The following is a 19,863-nucleotide window of genomic DNA, read 5'->3' on the forward strand; positions in this document are numbered from 1 at the left end:
GAGAGAACTATAGTTTCCAAAGTCGGACATCGCTTGTTATGATTATCAAGGGTGTAGAATTTAGTAGAAACGCTGTGACATGTCCCTACCAATATCCAGCCACTACTAAATTATCCCTAGCAATAATTTTGTCTGCTGTTATGTACACCAATGCCAAAATCAAACCTACACTCTTGCAAATTCAAGCATCTCCTCCACTGCAGCTCCTAAATCTTATTCACCATACGGCTTTGAAACAACATGAGGGTGAGTAAATACTGACAAAATCCTTATTTTGGGGAAAATATTCTTAAACAGGCAACACAGTGCAATGACGTGAAAGAATGCGAACCTTCACACTAAGGTGGAGTCAAATATACTATAGTGAAGTACAGGAGGTTTCTGGCTCATGTTGCTGTGATTCTCAGGGAAGCTGTTGACCAGTTGAACAAAAGCGCTCAGGTCTTGTACAGATTGTCTTGAGCAGGTTTGTGGGTGTTCGCTGTCAGTCATGCAACCAGCGGTTTGACAAGAGCATCTTACAGCAGATGTCAGTATACATGTCCTTTACTGCTTCACAGCTTCTCCAGATTCATATTACAGCTCTGCTGCCTGGGCGAGAGCCAGTAAAATGTACAGTTTTTATCCTAAATAGCACAGAAAATGTTTTAGATGCTGAGCTGAAACACTACGTCACTTATGAGTCGGGATGGGAATCGTAAGAAAGTAGTGTTAATAAAAATATTATGTTAATATCATTGGGAAAAGAAAAAGCATGTTTGTTAGACCTTGAGAATGAATGTAAACAGCTTGTTTGTTCACAACTACACAGAGTGAAATATTTTTAATTTAGGGGCCCATGAAATCATTTTATTTCCTAAACATTCTGTGTTTTCTGTTTTGTTTGATTTTATTTATTTATTTTGATTTCTGTGTTTTGTGATTCAATACAATTTATACTCAAAAACAGTGTCTAATAAAATGAATTCAAACGTTAACATTTTAATCGATTTTTTAAAATGTCATAAAAAAATAAAATACAGCAATCAATTTACAACAAAACATTGCATTTTTGTCAAATAAGATGCTGCGCAACAGATTTTTTTTGTTTTAAATATAATTAAATGAAATATAGCAATTAACTTACAATGAACCATTGCATTTTTATTTTTTGACAAATAAGATGCTACACAACAGAACTGTGTCATTTAAAACACGGATGAAAAAATGTCTTAGCTTTATAATATTCCTTAAAAATAATAATACTTTTACTACTTTGAGAAGTACATTTTAGTATACAATAGTAATATATTTACTTTTGTATAATTTTTATTCTAACATATACTTTTATTTTGTCATGAAGATCTGTGTGTATATATTATGACGGTAGTTTTTCTCAAATAAAATGATGTAAAGCTGGTGAAGTGACTCTCAGAGCAGCTCTGGAGATGAAGTTCATGTGTTCATGTCCTCATGTATTGAGACAAAGATGCTAAAAACACCACGAGCGTCACGTGAGTTTGAGTTTGTGCGTCAGATGAAACCCTGCCATTCTTTCACACATATCACACATGCCACGGCTGGCTCTTGTTGTGTTCATTTCTGCTGTATGATGAACCCATATTGAGTAAAAATGACCAGAACTTATCATCTTTAATAACAAATTTGATCACAATCTCGATAAGATATAATTTATCACCCCAGCCCTATAAGAAAGTCAACAATTCCGGTTCAGATTTCCGGTGCTGACATGCGCTTAATTCATTATGTTAGAGGTTTGAAGAGGCTCTTACCGATGTATTTGCTCCATTCCGGGTCCAGATCAGCCTGATTGGCCAGGCAGCCCTTCATCACATTCAGACAGTAGTTGTTGCAGGGCTTCAGCGTGAACAAACCCTGACAGTATGAGCAGTAGAGCAGTTTAGTGAAGCCGTTGACGCACGCAGAGCTCATGGAGACCTGCGGACATAAGATGACACATGCAGTTCCTTTGATGCATATGGATGGAAATAATAATAACAAATGTTCTACAAAAGAACACTCATCATTTCAGACACAAACTATCATAGTGTCATACTGTAATATCTCAATGCAGTTGAGAAGAATAGTGAAAAATGTCAAGTTGCTCATGCAAGTTCCTCAAATTTCACATGAAAATCATACTTTTGAGAACCAAAATAAATTCTAAATATACTGTATAAGTTAAAACTAAAATTTAAAGTAGAACTAATCCAAATGAATTATTATTAAGATGATTCATTCTGGTATTTAGGCAAGTTTCTAGCCACATTTTGAGGCAGCAAAGAAATAAACACACATATTGGGTCCAAACATCCAGGATTCAAAATGTAATATAAAACGGGAAACGAACAGAACATTTTAGGTCTCTGATACATAAAGTTATGACATAAAATGAAGGAGACATGTTTCAGATTCTGCGCTATTTTTAGGTCCCAATCAAATGTTAAAATGTCTCAGGTTATGCACGTAACCATGGTTCCCTGAGAATAGGGAACGAGACGCTGCGTCCTCTAGAGGGCGCTAAGGGAACGCCTTCAGCGTGACTGAAGCATGAATGAAATAACGACATTGAACTTGACATTTGCAGTCGGCAGCCTATGACGTAACAGTAAAGCGACTGCAGGTATAAAAGAGCACCTGTGGAATACGTCATCCACTTCTTTGTCTGAAGGAGACGCAGGAATGCCCGAAGCATGGCACAGAGACGCAGCGTCTGGTTCCCTATTCTCAGGGAACCATGGTTACATGCGTAACCTGAGATGTTCCCTTTCTAAAGGGAACTCCACGCTGCGTCCTCTAGAGGGTGCTAGGGGAAGGATATACCAACGCAGCCATGCTGTGGGATGACTGCCCAAATAACTAGATTCCCCAAGTCAAAGACTCAAAGGAACATCATCCCTGCCTCCGCAAATCGCTGTGGCCAGAACCAGAGCCAAAAGCCTCCTAAAGGCCAGCTCAAAGCTCGACAATGTCATAGACAAGCTCACCCACCAAAGTAGGGAACTCTAAGAGTGGAGGTCTCAGCAAAATGACTCTCTAGAACGAGAGGAGACCTGGCTACACTCAATGCTAGAAACAGTTAGTGAGGCTCAAAGGAAAGAGCCTACACATTAATACTGCCTAAGCAGGGTTCTGAAGAGCGGAAGACTCGCTTAAATGAGAGGAAGCCTAACAGCACTCAACTCTAGATGAGGAGCTCTTAAGAATGGAGGTCTGAGCATAACGACTCTCTAACGAGAGGAGACCTGACTACACTCAACGGTAGTACAGTTAGTGAGGCTCACAACAGAGCCTACATACTCATATTACTGCCGAAGACGGAGCTCTAGAGAGTGGAGGCTTCAGCAGAATGAGTCTCTTGAATGAGAGGAAGCCTAACACCCAATCCTAGTTTGGGAGCTCTCAAGAGTGGAGGTCTCGGCAAAACTCTCTAAACGAGAGGAGACCCGACTACACTCAACGCTAGTACAGTTAGTGAAGCTCACAACAGAGCCTACATACTAATAGTACTGTCCAAGCGGAGCTCTGGAGAGTGGAGGCTTCAGCAGGAAGACTCTCTAAAGCGAAAGGAAGCCTAACAACACTCTGCCTTAGTTGAGGAGCTCTTAAGAGTGGAGGTCTCAGCATAACAACTCTCTAGAACGAGAGGAAACCTGACTACGCTCAACAACAGAGGCAGTTAGTGAGGCTCAAAAAGAAAGAGCCTATACATTAATACTGCCTAAGCGGAGCTCTGGAGAGCGGAGGCTTCAGCAGGAAGACTCTCTAAAACGAAAGGAAGCCTAACAACACTCTGCCTTAGTTGAGGAGCTCTCAAGAGTGGAGGTCTCAGCATAACAACTCTCTAGAACGAGAGGAGACCTGACTATGCTCAACACTGAAGACAGTTAGTGCGGCTCACAACAGAGCCTACACATTAATAATTCCCATGCAGAGCTCCGGAGAGTGGAGGCTTCAGCAGGAAGACTCTCTAAACGAGAGGAAGCCTAACAACACTCAGCCTTAGTTGAGGAGCTCTCAAGAGTGGAGGTCTCGGCATAACAACTCTCTAGAACGAGAGGAGACCTAGATACACTCATCGTCAGAGGCAATTAGTGAGGCTTAAAAAGAAAGAGCCTACATACTCATATTACTGCCAAAGGTGGAACTCTGAAGAGCAGAGGCTTCAGCAGAATGACTCTCTTAAACGAGAGGAAGCCTAACAGCTCTCAGTCCTAGTTGATGAGCTCCCAAGAGTGGAGGTCACAGCATAACAACTCTCTAGAACGAGAGGAAACCTGACTACGCTCAACACCAGAGGCAGTTAGTGAGGCTCAAAAAGAAAGAGCCTATACATTAATACTGCCTAAGCGGAGCTCTGGAGAGCGGAGGCTTCAGCAGGAAGACTCTCTAAAACGAAAGGAAGCCTAACAACACTCTGCCTTAGTTGAGGAGCTCTCAAGAGTGGAGGTCTCAGCATAACAACTCTCTAGAATGAGAGGAGACCTGATTACACTCAACGCCAGAGGCAGTTAGTGAGGCTCAAAAAGAAAGAGCCTACATACTCATATTACTGCCAAAGATGGAGCTCTGGAGAGCAGAGGCTTCAGCATAATGACTCCCTTGAACGAGGGGAAGCCTAACACTCAATCCTAGTTGAGGAGATCTCAAGAGTGGAGGTCTTAGCATAACAACTCTAATAAGAGGAGACCTGAATACACTCAACGCTAGTACAGTTAGTGAGGCTCACAACAGAGCCTACATACTAATAGTATTACCCCATCGGAGCTCTGGAGAGCGGAGGCTTCAGCAGGAAGACTCTCTAAAACAAGAGGACGCCCAACAACACTCAGTCCTAACTGAAGCCTGACACTCAATTCTAGTTAAGGAGCTCTTTAAGAATGGAGGTCTCAGCATAAGGACTCTCTAAAACGAGAGGAGACCGGACTACACTCAGTGCTAGAGACCGTTAGTGAGGCTCCAAAGAGCCTACACATTAATACTGCCTAAGTAGAGCTCTGGAGAGTGGAGGCTTCAGCGGAATGACTCTCTTAAACGAGAGGAAGCCTAACAGCTCTCAGTCCCAGTTGATGAGCTCTCAAGAATGAAGGTCTCAGCAAAACAGCTCTCTAGAATGAGAGGGGACCTAGCTACACTCAACTCCAGAGGCAGTTAGTGAGGCTCAAAAAGAAAGAGCTACACATTAATTCTGCCTAAGCAGAGCTCTTCTAAACGAGAGGAAGCCTAGAAACACTCAGCCCTAGACAAGGAGCTCCTAAGAGTGGAGGTCTCAGTATCACGACTCTCTAAACAGGAGGAGACCTGACCACACTCAACGCCCGAGACAGTGAGGCTCACGATCGAGCCTATATACTGATAGTACTGCCTAAGCGGAGCTCTAGGGAACTGTAATCTAAGCATAACGACCCTCAAAGGGAGGGGAGTGCTACCAGGCTCAAGAACAGCTGATCAGGAAGGCTCACAGAGAGCCTCACAACCAAAACATTATGCGGAGCAGAGTGCTCAGCATAACTCTCTTAGGTGAGAGGAGCTCAAACCATGGTCAACCTAAAAGTACTATCGATATCATTCATTAAACAGTTCCTATTCTAAAAAACAAAATAGAAACAAAAAGGAATTCTGAAAGAGAAAGCACTCCTCGTCAGATTCCTCCCATGCCCCGCCTACAATCCCCGTGAACGGTCTGTCTAACTGCCTCGGCAGCCACGAGACCCGAAAAGCGAGTGAGAGGCGCTCAATTCTCAACCTTTGATAGAGAATAAAGCATACGAGGATTCTTAACGTGATCGCATCTCGCAGTGTGTATTTAACTCCCCCGAGAGCCAATCACACTCTGTTCAAACACTAAATTCTTCCAAGATCAGGAGAGAACAGAAACTGCCGAGAATACATCATATTAAGCTCGTTCAACTCCCTCGAGTGACGAACGTGCTCGTGCAAACACTGGCTAAAACTCGAGTAAAGACAGGCTTTACCTCTGCTAGTAGTAGCCCCGCGAATGCAAACAATGAGCGCATCCTTACCTCTTGTGAGTCAAACACGTGTGCTTCCATACACAAGGGCTCTTTTATACCCGTAGTCGCTTTACTGTTACATCATAGGCTGCCGCCTGCCAATGTCAAGTTCATTGTCATTGTTTCATTCATGCTTCAGACACTGGTCACGCTTAAGGCGTTCCCCTAGCGCCCTCTAGAAGACGCTGAGTGGAGATCCCTTTTCGAAATGGAACTTCATTGGCATTTTTAACAAGAACACTATTTTTCTTGTTATGCCAAGCCCAAACATACGAATGGGTAAAAGGAAGTATATTCTAAATTTTATTTTATTTTTAGATTATCCGTTTTCATTTTAATTTAAAGATTTAGTAAATTTGTTGTGTTTTTGTCTTTTTATTTTTTATGTCTATATAGATTTCTTATGTTTTAGTTAATTTTATTAGAACTTAGTTTAGAAAATATAACTGTCGCTTTTTGCAACTAGTTGAAATACACAAAAAAAACAAACAGGTAATGAAATGCTTTTATGGTTTTAGTTTTAGTTAATGATAATAACCCTGTAGCTTTGCAGTATAAATTACAATGCATTTTTGTTATGAGCAGCTCAGACATTCTGCCTAACATCTCATTTTGTTCTTCACATTTGAAATGAAGTCATGCATTTGGAAAATGAAGGTGAGTAAATCAGGCCATTAAAACACTGAACAACCTTCTCCGTTTGAGCTCACACACAACGCTGTGCATTTAGAGCAGTGAACTTCAACTGAGTCAATAATAGACTTCATTCAGAAGAAGCTGCTAATCCTTAAACCAACAATAGCCGTAAATGCAGAAACCCAATTTCTGACACCATTTTCCTTCCTATGATTCAGTACTGTGTAGCAGCACATAATGGTAAAGCAGGAGATCTATAGTATATAGAGAAATCACATTTTTTATAAACCATAGTTTAAAGTCATGTGGATCTGTCTTTCCAGGTATATTAGAGTTTATTATGAGAAATCGACTATATAGCTAAACCAGTTAAACACCAGCTTTTCCAGACCAAGGGAACAGCTAAATTATCTTAAATCAGGTAAGACCAGCAAACTAGCTCTCTGGTTTAATGTATTTCTAAAGGACGGTTTTAGAGGGATACAATAGGGCTCGATGATTTCCCACAATGTGGAAAATGCGAATGGAATCCATAATAACGGAAGTTACAGTATAGCGCAATTCAACTGATGAATGAGGGAACAAATATTAAATGGAAAAAAAGGAATTTGAGGGGAAAAAACAACATTAACTTAACCATTAAAACAGAATGCAGAAAAATTAAAACTGGAAAAAATAGAATAGAATACAATAAAAGAGAATACAATAACAGAATAGAATAAAAGAGTAAAATTTAAACTGAGAAGATGAAAAACAATATATATAAATTTCATATGTCCCTAACATTTTAATTTTAATTAATTGAAAAATGTACATATATATATATATATATATATATACATATACATACATATATACACATATATACACATATATATATATATATACACACATATATATATATATATATATATATAAATAAAATTACAAAAAAAATTCATAAGGTTCTAAAAGTGTAATTTATAAAATTTTAATAAACTGTTAAATTCTATAAGTTTCATCATTTCAATTGATTAGACTTTTTTTTTTTAATTTAATTTAACCATTAAAATGGAAAAAAAGAATCCAATAAAATTGAAACAACAAAAAAACGAAATTTATAAAACTTTTAATAAATTCTATAAGTTTTCATGATTTCAATTAAGTACACATGCTTTACATTTAATTGAACTATTAAAATGGAATCCAGAAAAAACTGGAAAAGAAAACGGAATGCAGTAAAATTTATACAAAAAAAATGATTTTTCGGAAAAAAGTAAAACAAAAAAGATTTCAAAGGGCCCTAAAACATATGCTCTGATATAATTGTATTTTCAAACCTCATGCATGAATGCACTCTGCATGTTACCTTCACTTACACTGAATGCAGTTCATACTTTCAGATGCTATAGGTTTCATTTTTTTCTCATAAAATCACAAGCACAAATCAGTCTGACAGGTCAGTTAGCACCACTTTATGAGCACCACTTTAGCTCACCTTAGAAACCCTGTTAGCTACTTCCCGTCCAACCATGAGGCCCTGGACGAAGGTGCGGGCGGCGATGAATGCTCGGGTAACCTGAGACTTCAGCTTCTTGGGAACGTCTCCAAAGGGCTTAAGCTGCTCCATGTACTTTCCAATGCATTCCAGATAGTCCTCGGTGATGAGATACTGGGAATTCAGGAGCTGGAACATGCGCTCCAGCAGACGCATCCAGAAATCGTTCAGCATCTCCTCCAGATTGACGTTGCCGCCTGTGTAGTATCGCTTCAGCTCGGCGAACAGGCCCTGGAAGACCTCGGCGTTCTGCAAGTAGGGCTTCCCATACGTGCGCAGAAACATCTCATTCAGAGAGCGCTCGGTGTTCTCCAGCAACTCCAAGAAGAACTCTGTTAACACAAGAAATATAGCTTTAACAGTCCATTAAAAATGTGACCCTGGACCAAGAAAACCAGTCATAAGGGTCAATTTTTTGAAATTGAGATTTATGCATCATCTGAAAGCTGAATAAATAAGCTTTCCATTGAGATTTGTTAGGATAGGACAATATATAGAACGATTTAGCTGGTTTCTCAAAGATGTAAATTAAATAAAGATTATTGGAGCACAAGAAAGCACTATTTCAGTTTTTACTTAAGTTTAATTCAATGTGTTACTCGCTGTTTCTTTGTAATTATTAGTAAAATATTTACTAGCAATATCTGACTGAAAATGTTTTTCAGTGTAGTTTGAATTGTTCAGTATTAGTAAGTAAACTGATGTGTTATTGAGTGATAAATGAAAATAAGTAGCTATTCTTAATTCACTAATGAAAACACATTTATAATGAGAATTCAGTGTCAGTTTGGTTCATTTTTGGTGCATATATTTATTGATTCTTATGAAAAATATCTTGAAATTTAACATTTACAAGGCAGGAAAAAACATTAAAGTTTGAGAAGACAGCTGAAAAAAATACCAGATAATATTACTGCAAGTAAATCAACTCAATTTATTGAATTACTTTATATAAATTCACCAAGAGCTTAAAAGAAAATATGTAAATTTAGCAATCTTAAAATTAGTATCTATTCTAAAGCTTGTATTTATATTAATTTAAATCAAAAGTTGCTTATTAATTGTACAAGTTGCTTATGTGTAATGCATATATAATATATATCACTTTTGATTTGGTCTCTGCAGTCAAATCATTTTAATGCATAACTAAACTATTTCTTTCTTTAAAGAAGAATGGCTTTGCGATATCACCCTTTAATCTGGCACACATAAGAATATTCAATCAGTTTGAGCATTCACTCATTCGGGACGCTCTGTAAAGACTGACACTGTAAGCAACTGAAGGGTCAATCGCAGAGTCGGACTGTTTTGATGAGCACAGATAATTCTGTGAAGTGCTTCTTCATGAGGTTCGTCTCAATGCCATTATGCTCATTTGAATGCAGTGCAGCACAGTATTGCTCACATTCTCTCTAACAAACTCGTCAGCGCTCTTTGTTTGTGTGTCCCGATCATCACAGCGCATGATGAAACCTCTGAATTCTTAATGTCACAGTAAACAGGGTATTTATTCACACAGAGAACATGCTGGGAATTATAAAACTGATCGTTCCGGTTCTGGATGTTGCAATAAATGTTTGTCTTTAATATTTTAATATGGCATAACTGTAAAAAAGCAATAAGGTACACAAGATTGTGCTATATTATATTATTATATTATAATTATGAAGCCTTTGCTAAATAATAATTGTCTGTCAAAAATTAAATGAAACAGTAATTGTAAAATGTAAATAAATAAATAAGTAAATAATAATAAAAAATAAAGTAATTAAATAAAAGAGTAAAAATAATACACTTAATTAAAACCAAAATGAAAAATTAGCAAAATTTAAAAATTTAAATATTAAACATTTCTTGTACTTTGTAGAGCTACGATGCACAGAACGTTGCTTTGGATAAAATTATGAAACTTTTGCCAAATAATAAATGCAATAGTAATAATAGTAAAAATAATAATAATATAGTAAAATGAATAAATAAATAAAATGTAAAGAAAATTAACAATAATAAAAAATAAAAAGTCATTAAATAAATAAAAAAGTAAAAATAATAAAATATTAAATAAAACAAATTAAAATAATAACGCAAGGAAAAATAAAACATACAAATCAAAATGTAAAGCAAGTTCTTGTATTATATCGTGTAGAGCTAAGATGCATAGAAAGTTGCTTTGGAAAAAATAATGAATAACTTGAACAAATAGTCATTTTTACCAAATAATAATTGCAAAAAATGCAAAAAGCATTTAATAAAAAAATTTAAAAAGGTAATAAAAAAATAAAATGTCATGGATTAATGAATTTGCTTAGAAAATACAATAGCAATTAAATAGACTTATAAACAGACCATCAACCGCATTATGATTTTGGGAAATGAGTTTCTGGGAGGCAATGTTTATCTGACAGTCTGGGTTATAAACTACAGTCATCAGAAATGGAGGGATGATAAATATTTAATCTTTGAATTAATCTGTGATTTTATTATTATTATTTTTGTGCTATGTGTAACATAAAAGACACTAACATTTCCTTCCTATTCTGCATAACTGAGGTGCTCTGGGAAGGCAATAACAACAAAAATAAAAGAATTTGTAACATTTGACTAACACTTAAACTCTAAAGTGAATTTACAGTACCATTCAAACGTTTGGGTGCTATAAGACATCTAATGTTTCTGAAAGAAGTCTCTTATGCTCATCATTTATTTGATCAAAAAATACTGCACTATCAAAATACAAAATTTTTAAAATTGTGAACAATTATTACAATGTGAATATATTTTAAAATGTAATTTATTTCTATGATGTGCAGCTGTATTTTCAGCATCATTACTCCAGTCTTCAGTGTCACATGATCTTCAGAAATCATAATAATATACTGATTTACTGCTCAACAAACTTTTCTGATTATTATCAATGTTGAAAACAGCTGTGCTGCACAATATTTTTGTGCAAGCTGTGATACATTTTATTTTTCAGGATGCATCCTTACTGAACAAAACAATTAATTTTTGAACAGTAATGTGTTTTTAAGGCCCTTTAGATGAGTTTTTATTGCCCAATGCACTGAATCTCTAATTACACAATCTGGAGCAGATGCTGATATTTATATGGCCAAAAAGTCCAATTAAATTGTAAATCAATGAGACCTTTATAACAGTACAGCAGATACGTACAGTGGTCACTCTATATCTCCAATAATATGTTTTAGTAAAATGAGATTGAAATAATCCAAACATATTAACACAGTTATTCTGATTTATATTATAGTTTATAAAAATCAGTCAATATTTGACAGCAGAAAGACAGGTGAAGCTGGACGTTTGTTCAATTACACTAAAAGAGCTGTTACCTGATAAAAAGCATAATCTATCAATCAGACGACAGAAGGCAGAGATTGAGTGAAAGGTTTAACAGCAATCATGTTAATAATCATTATTAGGCCTTCAAAATGTGGGCTTTATAGGATTAATAATCCCTCATTCCACTTGCACCGCTCTTGTTTAACCTGTATATGCTCCCACTAAGTCAGATAATGATGAAGAACCAAATTACCTATCACAGCTATGCTGATGATACCCAGATTGACCTAGCCTTATCTCCAAATGACTACAGCCCCATTGACTCCCTCTGCCAATGCATTGATGAAATTAACAGTTGGATGTGCCAGAACTTTCTTCAGTTAAACAAGGAGAAAACTGAAGTCATTGCATTTGGAAACAAAGATGAAGTTCTCAAGGTGAATGCATACCTTGACTCTAGGGGTCAAACAACTAAAAATCAAGTCAGAAATCTTGGGGTGATTCTGGAGACAGACCTTAGTTTCAGTAGTCATGTCAAAGCAATAACTAAATCAGCATACTATCATCTCAAACATATTGCAAGAATTAGATGTTTTGTCTCCAATCAAGACTTGGAGGAACTTGTTCATGCCTTTATCAGCAGCAGGGTGGATTACTGTAATGGTCTCCTCACCGGCCTTCCCAAGAAGACCATTAGACAACTGCAGCTCATCCAGAACACTGCTGCCAGGATTCTGACTAGAACCAGAAAATCTGAGCATATCACACCAGTCCTCAGGTCCTTACACTGGCTTCCAGTTACATTTAGGATTGATTTTAAAGTACTTTTACTCGTTTATAAGTCACTCAATGGCCTAGGACCTAAATATATTGCTGATATGCTCACTGAATATAAACCAAACAGACCACTCAGATCATTAGGATCGAGTCAGTTAGAAATACCAAGGGTTCACACAAAACAAGGGGAGTCTGCTTTTAGCTATTATGCGGCCCGCAGCTGGAACCAGCTTCCAGAAGAGATCAGATGTGCTAAAACATTAGCCACATTTAAATCAAGACTCAAAACTCACCTGTTTAACTGTGCATTTGAATGAGCACTGTGCTGTATGTCCGAACTGACTGCAATACATTTTATGTATAATCATTTTCTTTAAATTTATTTTAAATCATTTTCTATATCATTTTAAAATTCCTTGTTTTTATTATTCTTATTTCCATGTTTTTATTGATTTTAATGTCTATTTCACTTTCTTTTATGTAAAGCACTTTGAATTACCACTGTGTATGAAATGTGCTATATAAATAAACTTGCCTTGCCTTAAATAAGATGATTTTAAATTGAAACAGTCTCATAATAACTTCATAATTTGACACCAACTAATCAATGAACGTTAAAGAACAAATCGTACCATCAAACCTTTTATGTCTGGTCATAAACGTGTCCCTCAGCTCTTCGCTCGTGTCGTCCATGAGCTTCTCAAAGTCCCGTGAGCTTCTCTGGCTGAAGTTCTCCTCCATTTCTGCATTACAGCAGGTTCTCTGAGGAGCGCAAACCCGCAGATCATCTCCTACAGACCAGAGAGAGACACAGCAACGCATTTTTACATTGATAATAATCAGAAATGTTTGTTGAGCAGTAAATCAGTATATTAGAATGATTTCTGAAGATCATGTGACACTGAAGACTGGAGTAATGATGCTAAAAATTCAGCTTTGATCACAGAAATAAATTACATTTGAACAGATATTCACATAGAAGATTTATTTCACAATTTTTACTGTATTTTTGATCAAATAAATGCAGCCTTGGTGAGCGAAAGAGATGGAAACAAACAGTCAGTCACTGAACAGGGGTGTCCAAGTCCTTCAAGTCGAAATGACGACCCCTCAAAGTGAGTCCACAATCAACCTGATTGTCAGTCACTCCACAGAATCTCTCATTATGATGGCTGATGAGTGACTCTAATAAAAGAAAGCATTTACATTCACTTCAGTCCTCTCTCGTCTTGTTGTGGCTGTTCATGTGGGCAGCAGAGCGCACAGATTGTCTCAGCAATCGGTCATTTCCATATTTTTGTTTGGTTTTGGAGTTGCATATTTCATGCGAGCTCAATTTAGGTTCAATAGTTTCTAAGTCATTATTAGATTTTAATAAAATATAAAATATAGATACATATATAAATTACCAGGTGCAAATCTTATTTTATTATTGATTTAAATAAAAAACGAATTAAAAATCTAAAATAAAAATTTCAATTACATAAAAATAAACAAATAAATAAAATAAACATTTTGGGTGAACTAGGTCTTTAACTAAAGTGAACCTGCCATTTCCAGGCACAAAACCTTTCCATTTGCACACAGCTCAGTCCTCTTAGTAAAACTAAATCGTATCATCATTGTCTGTGCACTTCTCATTTTTGACCTTGGTTTCCATTTCTGGCCAACTGTTTCCAAGGAAAAGGGGCTGATTTCCAATTCCATGTCTATTTAAGGCTCAAAATAATTTTAAAAAATGTGCATTAAACCAGCGCTAATCAAACCACCTCAGACTGTATATTTTTAATCTGCATGAAGATATGACACGGTGTATATTTGTATGTATATTGGCTCTGCAATAAAATCACCATGAAAAGCATAGGAAAGCATGTCAATAAGGTCAACAGGGTCAATGTCGACTTTAAAATAATGCCAGCCAGTGACTCTGTTGATGAATGACTCTCCTGACAGTGATTTGTTAGACTGCACGCTTCCAGACGAAAACCTCTCGCCCATCAACAGCAATTCTATCTCTGATCATGAAGTCAAGGAGGTCACAAAATGTCAACAGCGTTATTTCAGTCTTTTGGTTGACCTCTGAGGCGCGGGTGAGAAATTACAGGGTCCGACTGAGAACAGCACCAGACACACACATTCACCTACACCAAACATCAGTTTAGTTCAACAAAATCCCTTCATGCATCTGAGAAAACACACCCACACTGGAACACTAGCAGCGGCTGGAGGCCTGTTTGCTCACACTGGGCTTTCAGCGTGTCTGCAGGAGTCTGGCATGAGACAAGGCCTCGTAACATTGATTTAAATATATGAGAAGAGCTGTTGAGAACCTCAGGAGCAGAGGACACATTTAGCACTGTTGACAAGCCAGCAGATGCTGGATGCTCTAAGTGTGATGCTTGTTTCTGTGCACCACGAGGCTTTTAGACTGAGATGTTGACAGGATCTTCTCAAAACGCACAGGATAGAAAGAGCAACCGAAGAGGTTATGGGGTTCGATTTTGAGGTCCTCTTAGGTTTCTCGTCTTCTTATCAGCAAATAAAAATTTTTTTGAATGAACTATTCCTTTAACTAAAGTGAACTTGTTTCTGTGCACTACAATGTCCATTTTAGGATCTTAAAACACTCGTTTTAGTTTTCAATTATTAGATTGCCTTCTTATCATCAATAAGACAAAATAATTAAATGAAAATAAAACAAAAAAATACAAAAATAAAAATAGAATGAAACAAAATAATCAAATGAAAAGTAAAATAAAATAAATTTATAAAATAAAATAAAATTAAATAAAATAAAATAAAATAAAATAAAATAAAATTAAATTAAATTAAATTAAATAAAGAGATAAGTCATTTTTGGATGACCTTTAACTTCCTCACCTTCTTATCAGCAATATTTTTTAAATTAAATTAAATTAAAATAAAATAAAAAAATTAAAAATATTAAAATAAAATAAAATATAAAATAATCAAATAAACTATAAAATAAAATAAAAAATAAAAGACAATTAATTTTATAAGTAAAAGATTTTTGGATGAACTATTTCTTAAATAAAATGAACCAGTTTCTGTGCACCATAGGGTTTTTAGGCTAAAATGTTGATGGATGTTTTAGATTTCTCGCCTTTTTATCAGCAAATTGAATTAAATTAATTAATACAAAATTAATAAAATTTAAATAAAATAAAAAATATTATTACTTAGCCTGAGATGTTGACAGGATCTTCTCAAAAAGCAGAGGATTGAGAGCAACCAAAGAGGTTATGGGGTTCAGTTTGGAGGTCCAGTGATTTCTTCCCTTCTTATCAGCAAAGGTGAAGAGCAAAATATGCCGCTTGTCTCATTTCAGACAAAACTGTGAACATTTTATAAGCAATAATAATGCAAAACTCAAATTGTCCTAAATAGTCTACTACTGTAATATTGTGAAGACAAAAAGGTTTGCATGCACTTTTTTTGGTTTTCTCAACCTTTTTTGGTCCATGACTCATTTTAGGGTCTAGAATTCTTGCAACCTCACTCATACCACAAAATAAAGTTAAACCAAGGGCATAGGTTTGGTTTAAAAGTTGGTAGGAACCTACTGCAACCTTGAGATCAGTATATTTAAAACAAACCAGGAATTAAAGCCATGACTCACAAGACCTTGACATAAGCTATTCAAAACGTTGGTGTTAAGAATGTGCCACTGCATGAAAGGAAGTCTGGTAATATGCAAAATAACATAGTTCCCTAAAATCTCATTCATTCAAACAAGATCAATGACGCTGAACTCTGTTTCAAGCAACAGTTTTCGGACACTTCTGCAACATCTGTGACTGAAATCTGCCCATTTATAACTATCAAATAACTCAGTTGACTCAAACCTAGAAGAATATGAACAATTAACAAGCTATACGCAACTTTTCCGTCATTACTACCCAGGGAATCAATGTTTAACAGTTAGTTCATGCCAATAAGTCACCAGTCTGGTCACAATAGAACTTGCCATTAAACAGTCGATTGTATTCAAATAAATAAACAATAAGACAATTATGAATCAAGATAACTTGTTAAACGGCTATTGCAATGCTTTTCAAAGCAAAAATTTACATTATAAATGTGACCCTGGACAACAAAACCAGTCATAAGGGTCAATTTTTGGACATTGAGATGGTGCATTAGGATAGGACAATATTTGGCTGAGATACAATTATTTGAATATCTGGAATCTGAGGGTGCTAAAAAAACAATTATAATGAGAAAATCGCCTTTAGTTGTCCAAAAGAAGCCCTTAGCAATGCATATTACTAATCAAAAATTAAATGTTAATATATTTACAAAATATAGGGAATTTACAATAAAAGAAAAATCGATCATTTTGACCATATTTTTGGCTGTTGTTACAAATATATCCGTGCTACTTATTACTGGTTTTGTGCTCCAGGGTCACAATTATGTGACAACTTGCCCCAACCTGACGTTTTGCATAGCAGTTTTACCCTGTCCACTTGTTACCAAACAGTTAAACAGGATAGAATTAAATAATTCTGTTTTTGAACAAGACATATGAATCTAGCATACACAACCAATGCAAAACAAGCACGGACTTTTGACTTGAAACAAAACTGACATACAGTGTGACAACTTGCCCCCCGGTCTCCCATATTAAGCGGCGTTTACGCAGATGACAGTAGTGTTGTAATTCAATCGATACCTGCTGATTCCTCGGTGGGAACATTTGCAGCACTGTAACCCAGGTCAGTGAATGCGTCTTGCACCTGGCTGCAGTTCACCGCGTGTAGATCCGCTGCAACCGGGGCCAAGAGCGCGCACAGAACGGCAAACACAGCCGACATCGCGAGCTCCGCTGAGATCTGTTGATTTATTCCGCTGCAGACCCGTGATCTCTGAGAAAGCACGCGATTCCTCTCTATTTGGGAGTCAAAACGCCTTGAAGTTTCGCAGCAGAAAGCAAAGCGCGTTCTGACCGGAGTTCCTGGAGTGATGGAGTGAACCTGCAGCTGTCAGAGTCAGATCCTCCACAGCGCTGGAACTTTTTTTCTTTTCTTTTCTTGACTTTCTTCTCTTTGACTGGAGGAGAGCGAGTTTATCCACCGCGGACAGCGCGCGACACGCGTTATCAAAACGTCCTGAACGCTCTCTGTTTTACAAACGGAACGTTATTCCAATGCAGTAGGCTACAGCGCATAACTGATTATCAGGCGCGATTTCACGGCTATGGAATATGTGGAAACGTTTAAAAATGAGATTTACGAATTATGAGGAGAATTTAGGAGGGTCTGACCCCATGACTCCTTGAATTCCCCCAAAGGGGGTGTGTTTACAGTAGCCTACACATAAAAACAGTACATATTTTTTCATAGTATAAAGGTTTTAAAATGATTTTTCAGTAAAAAGTTAGTTTATATGTGATTTAAAGTGCGTTTTTTCGAATAGCCTCTAGCGAATTTAAGTGCAGCAACGGTAACCATAACAACAGTAGATTCACGAGTTCGAACTCCATCGGTTTCTAGCAGTATGTTGATAAAATATGATATTATGTATCACTTTACTAAAGATTGAATATAAAAACTTTAGTTTATTTTTTTTTTAGATAATTTAGCCTTTACCTTTAGCTAACTTTGCTAGACTCCCAAAAAATTGATCTTTTTTTTTTGTCTTGTTTTCCATTACAAATATTTAAATAAATATTAATCAAGATATATTTAGGCCTACTTGAGAAGCAAAATGACACACGTCTTGTTTTCTGAAAAATGTATCAAAATTAAGTGAGTTTTGGCTTTAAATGAGAAAAATATCAGCCAGTGGGCCAAGAAAAAATATCTTATGAGTAAATAGTAATTCACAGTGTAGCTGTGAATTACGAAGCAGATTGTGACAAAATAATTACATTTAATTTAAATTTTTTTAGAACAACATTTTTTTTTTTAGAACAACATTCAAAAAGTGGTTGTGTAGTAATTCATGGAAATTAATGATAGAACAAGTTATGATAGAACATGAATTTCTATTGCAGCCAAATTCTTATTCTCATATCTAAAATATTTAATTGGCTCAAATTTCACACTTTGTGCGTTTGCAGCCCACCACTGTCTCTTTTCCGTTTTTATCTTGAAAATAAAATAATGCACCTCCAATTTTGCTTGTGCCCAACACTAATAAAATACAAGGCAGAAGGAATCACTAAAAATAGTTTAATTCAGGGTGGCTGAAATTGGGCTGTGCTAGATATATAGAGAATATACCACCCACATTCACACATTCGCAAAGTTTAGAACCTCAGAATTCTTATGCACCAAAATTGGAAAACATTTTATCAGCAAGACCTACACTTTAAACAACATAATCCCCCAAAAAAGTAAAAATAAAAAATAAATTAAACCTATAATTAGTGTAAGGCTACATAGAGAAGGATGTATTTACATTTATGTACATGCAGTTTTCGACACAGTTCTCATTCTGCCAGCATCACTCCTACACTCATAGGCTCTGTCTGACTCATATGTATATACACAGTTATATACATTGCACTGACCGCCCTTGGAAACCAAGCTGTCAATCAGATGAGCTTCAGAGGAATTGTTCTAGGTAGCAAACTTTATTCAAGGAACAGTTCAGCCAAAAGTGAAAATTCATTGAAGATGCACTCACTCAATTAAGCCATCCAAGTTGTAGATGAGTTTGTTTCTTCATCAGATTTGGAGAAATGCACTGCATCACTTGCTCATCAATGGATGCTCAGCAGTGAATGGGTGCCGTCAGAATGAGAGTCCAAACAGCTGATAAAAACATCACAATCCACACCACTCCAGTCCATCAGTTAACATCTGGAGAAGACAAAAGCAGCGCGTTTATAATAAACAAATCCATAAAGACATTTTTAACTTCAAACCGTTGCTTCCGACTAAAACACGACTTTATATCTCCTGTTGTCTCTCACATCAAAATCCAGCCACATATTTGTTTAGAGCTGTTTTGGCTTTTAAACTATGCTTGATGTGCAGATTTATCACCTGATTCAGATCAGAACACTTTTTTTCACTGGAGGAAGTGTTATCATGGATATGGACTTGACAGTTTAGCCGGAAGTGATGGTTTGAAGTTAAAAACATCTTAATGATGGATTTATTACTTACACAAACACAGCTTTTGGCTTCACAAGATGATAATTGATGGACTGGAGTGGTGTGGATTATTGTGATGTTTTTATCAGCTGTTTGGACTCATTCTGACGGCACCCATTCACTTCAGAGGAGCCTTTGGTGAGCAAGTGATGCAATGCTACATTTCTCCAAATCTGTTCCCAAACTTTCAACATTCAAGAAACTTTCAACAAGAGACTATACTGTTCCATCCTCTGGAGCAGATATCATGGACATAAGCTGATATTTAAGAATATTACACAATCATATGACCTCAAAAATGCTGTTATATAAATCTATATCCTTTCCCTGTCATTTCCAGTTGTCGGATACATGCTGCTCCGGCTGAACTTTCTGTTAGGCCAGTCCAGTTGTAGAGATGCTGGTTTCGTGCCAGCATGCTTTCCGACTGGTTAATAATTAATTACGGTCGTGGGGAAATAGTGGATCGTTC

The 19,863-nt window shown here is 36.4% G+C and overlaps 1 protein-coding gene across 1 annotated transcript in view; it reads right to left on the reverse strand.

Annotated features, from left to right (window-relative positions):
- Nucleotides 1-17,102, reverse strand: part of gpc6b (glypican 6b) — a gene marked incomplete at both ends in the record, with an annotated part of 42,337 nt that extends 25,235 nt beyond the window's left edge. Inside the window, 4 exons of the mRNA XM_079429225.1 lie at nucleotides 1,773-1,938; nucleotides 8,128-8,519; nucleotides 12,897-13,055; nucleotides 16,961-17,102. Of these exons, the coding sequence (XP_079285351.1) occupies nucleotides 1,773-1,938; nucleotides 8,128-8,519; nucleotides 12,897-13,055; nucleotides 16,961-17,102 (859 nt within the window). The remainder of the gene's footprint in view (nucleotides 1-1,772; nucleotides 1,939-8,127; nucleotides 8,520-12,896; nucleotides 13,056-16,960) is intronic.
- Nucleotides 17,103-19,863: the final 2,761 nt, after the last annotated feature.

Source organism: Barbus barbus (assembly GCF_936440315.1).
Source record: "Barbus barbus genome assembly, chromosome: 11".
Lineage (NCBI taxonomy): Eukaryota > Metazoa > Chordata > Actinopteri > Cypriniformes > Cyprinidae > Barbus > Barbus barbus.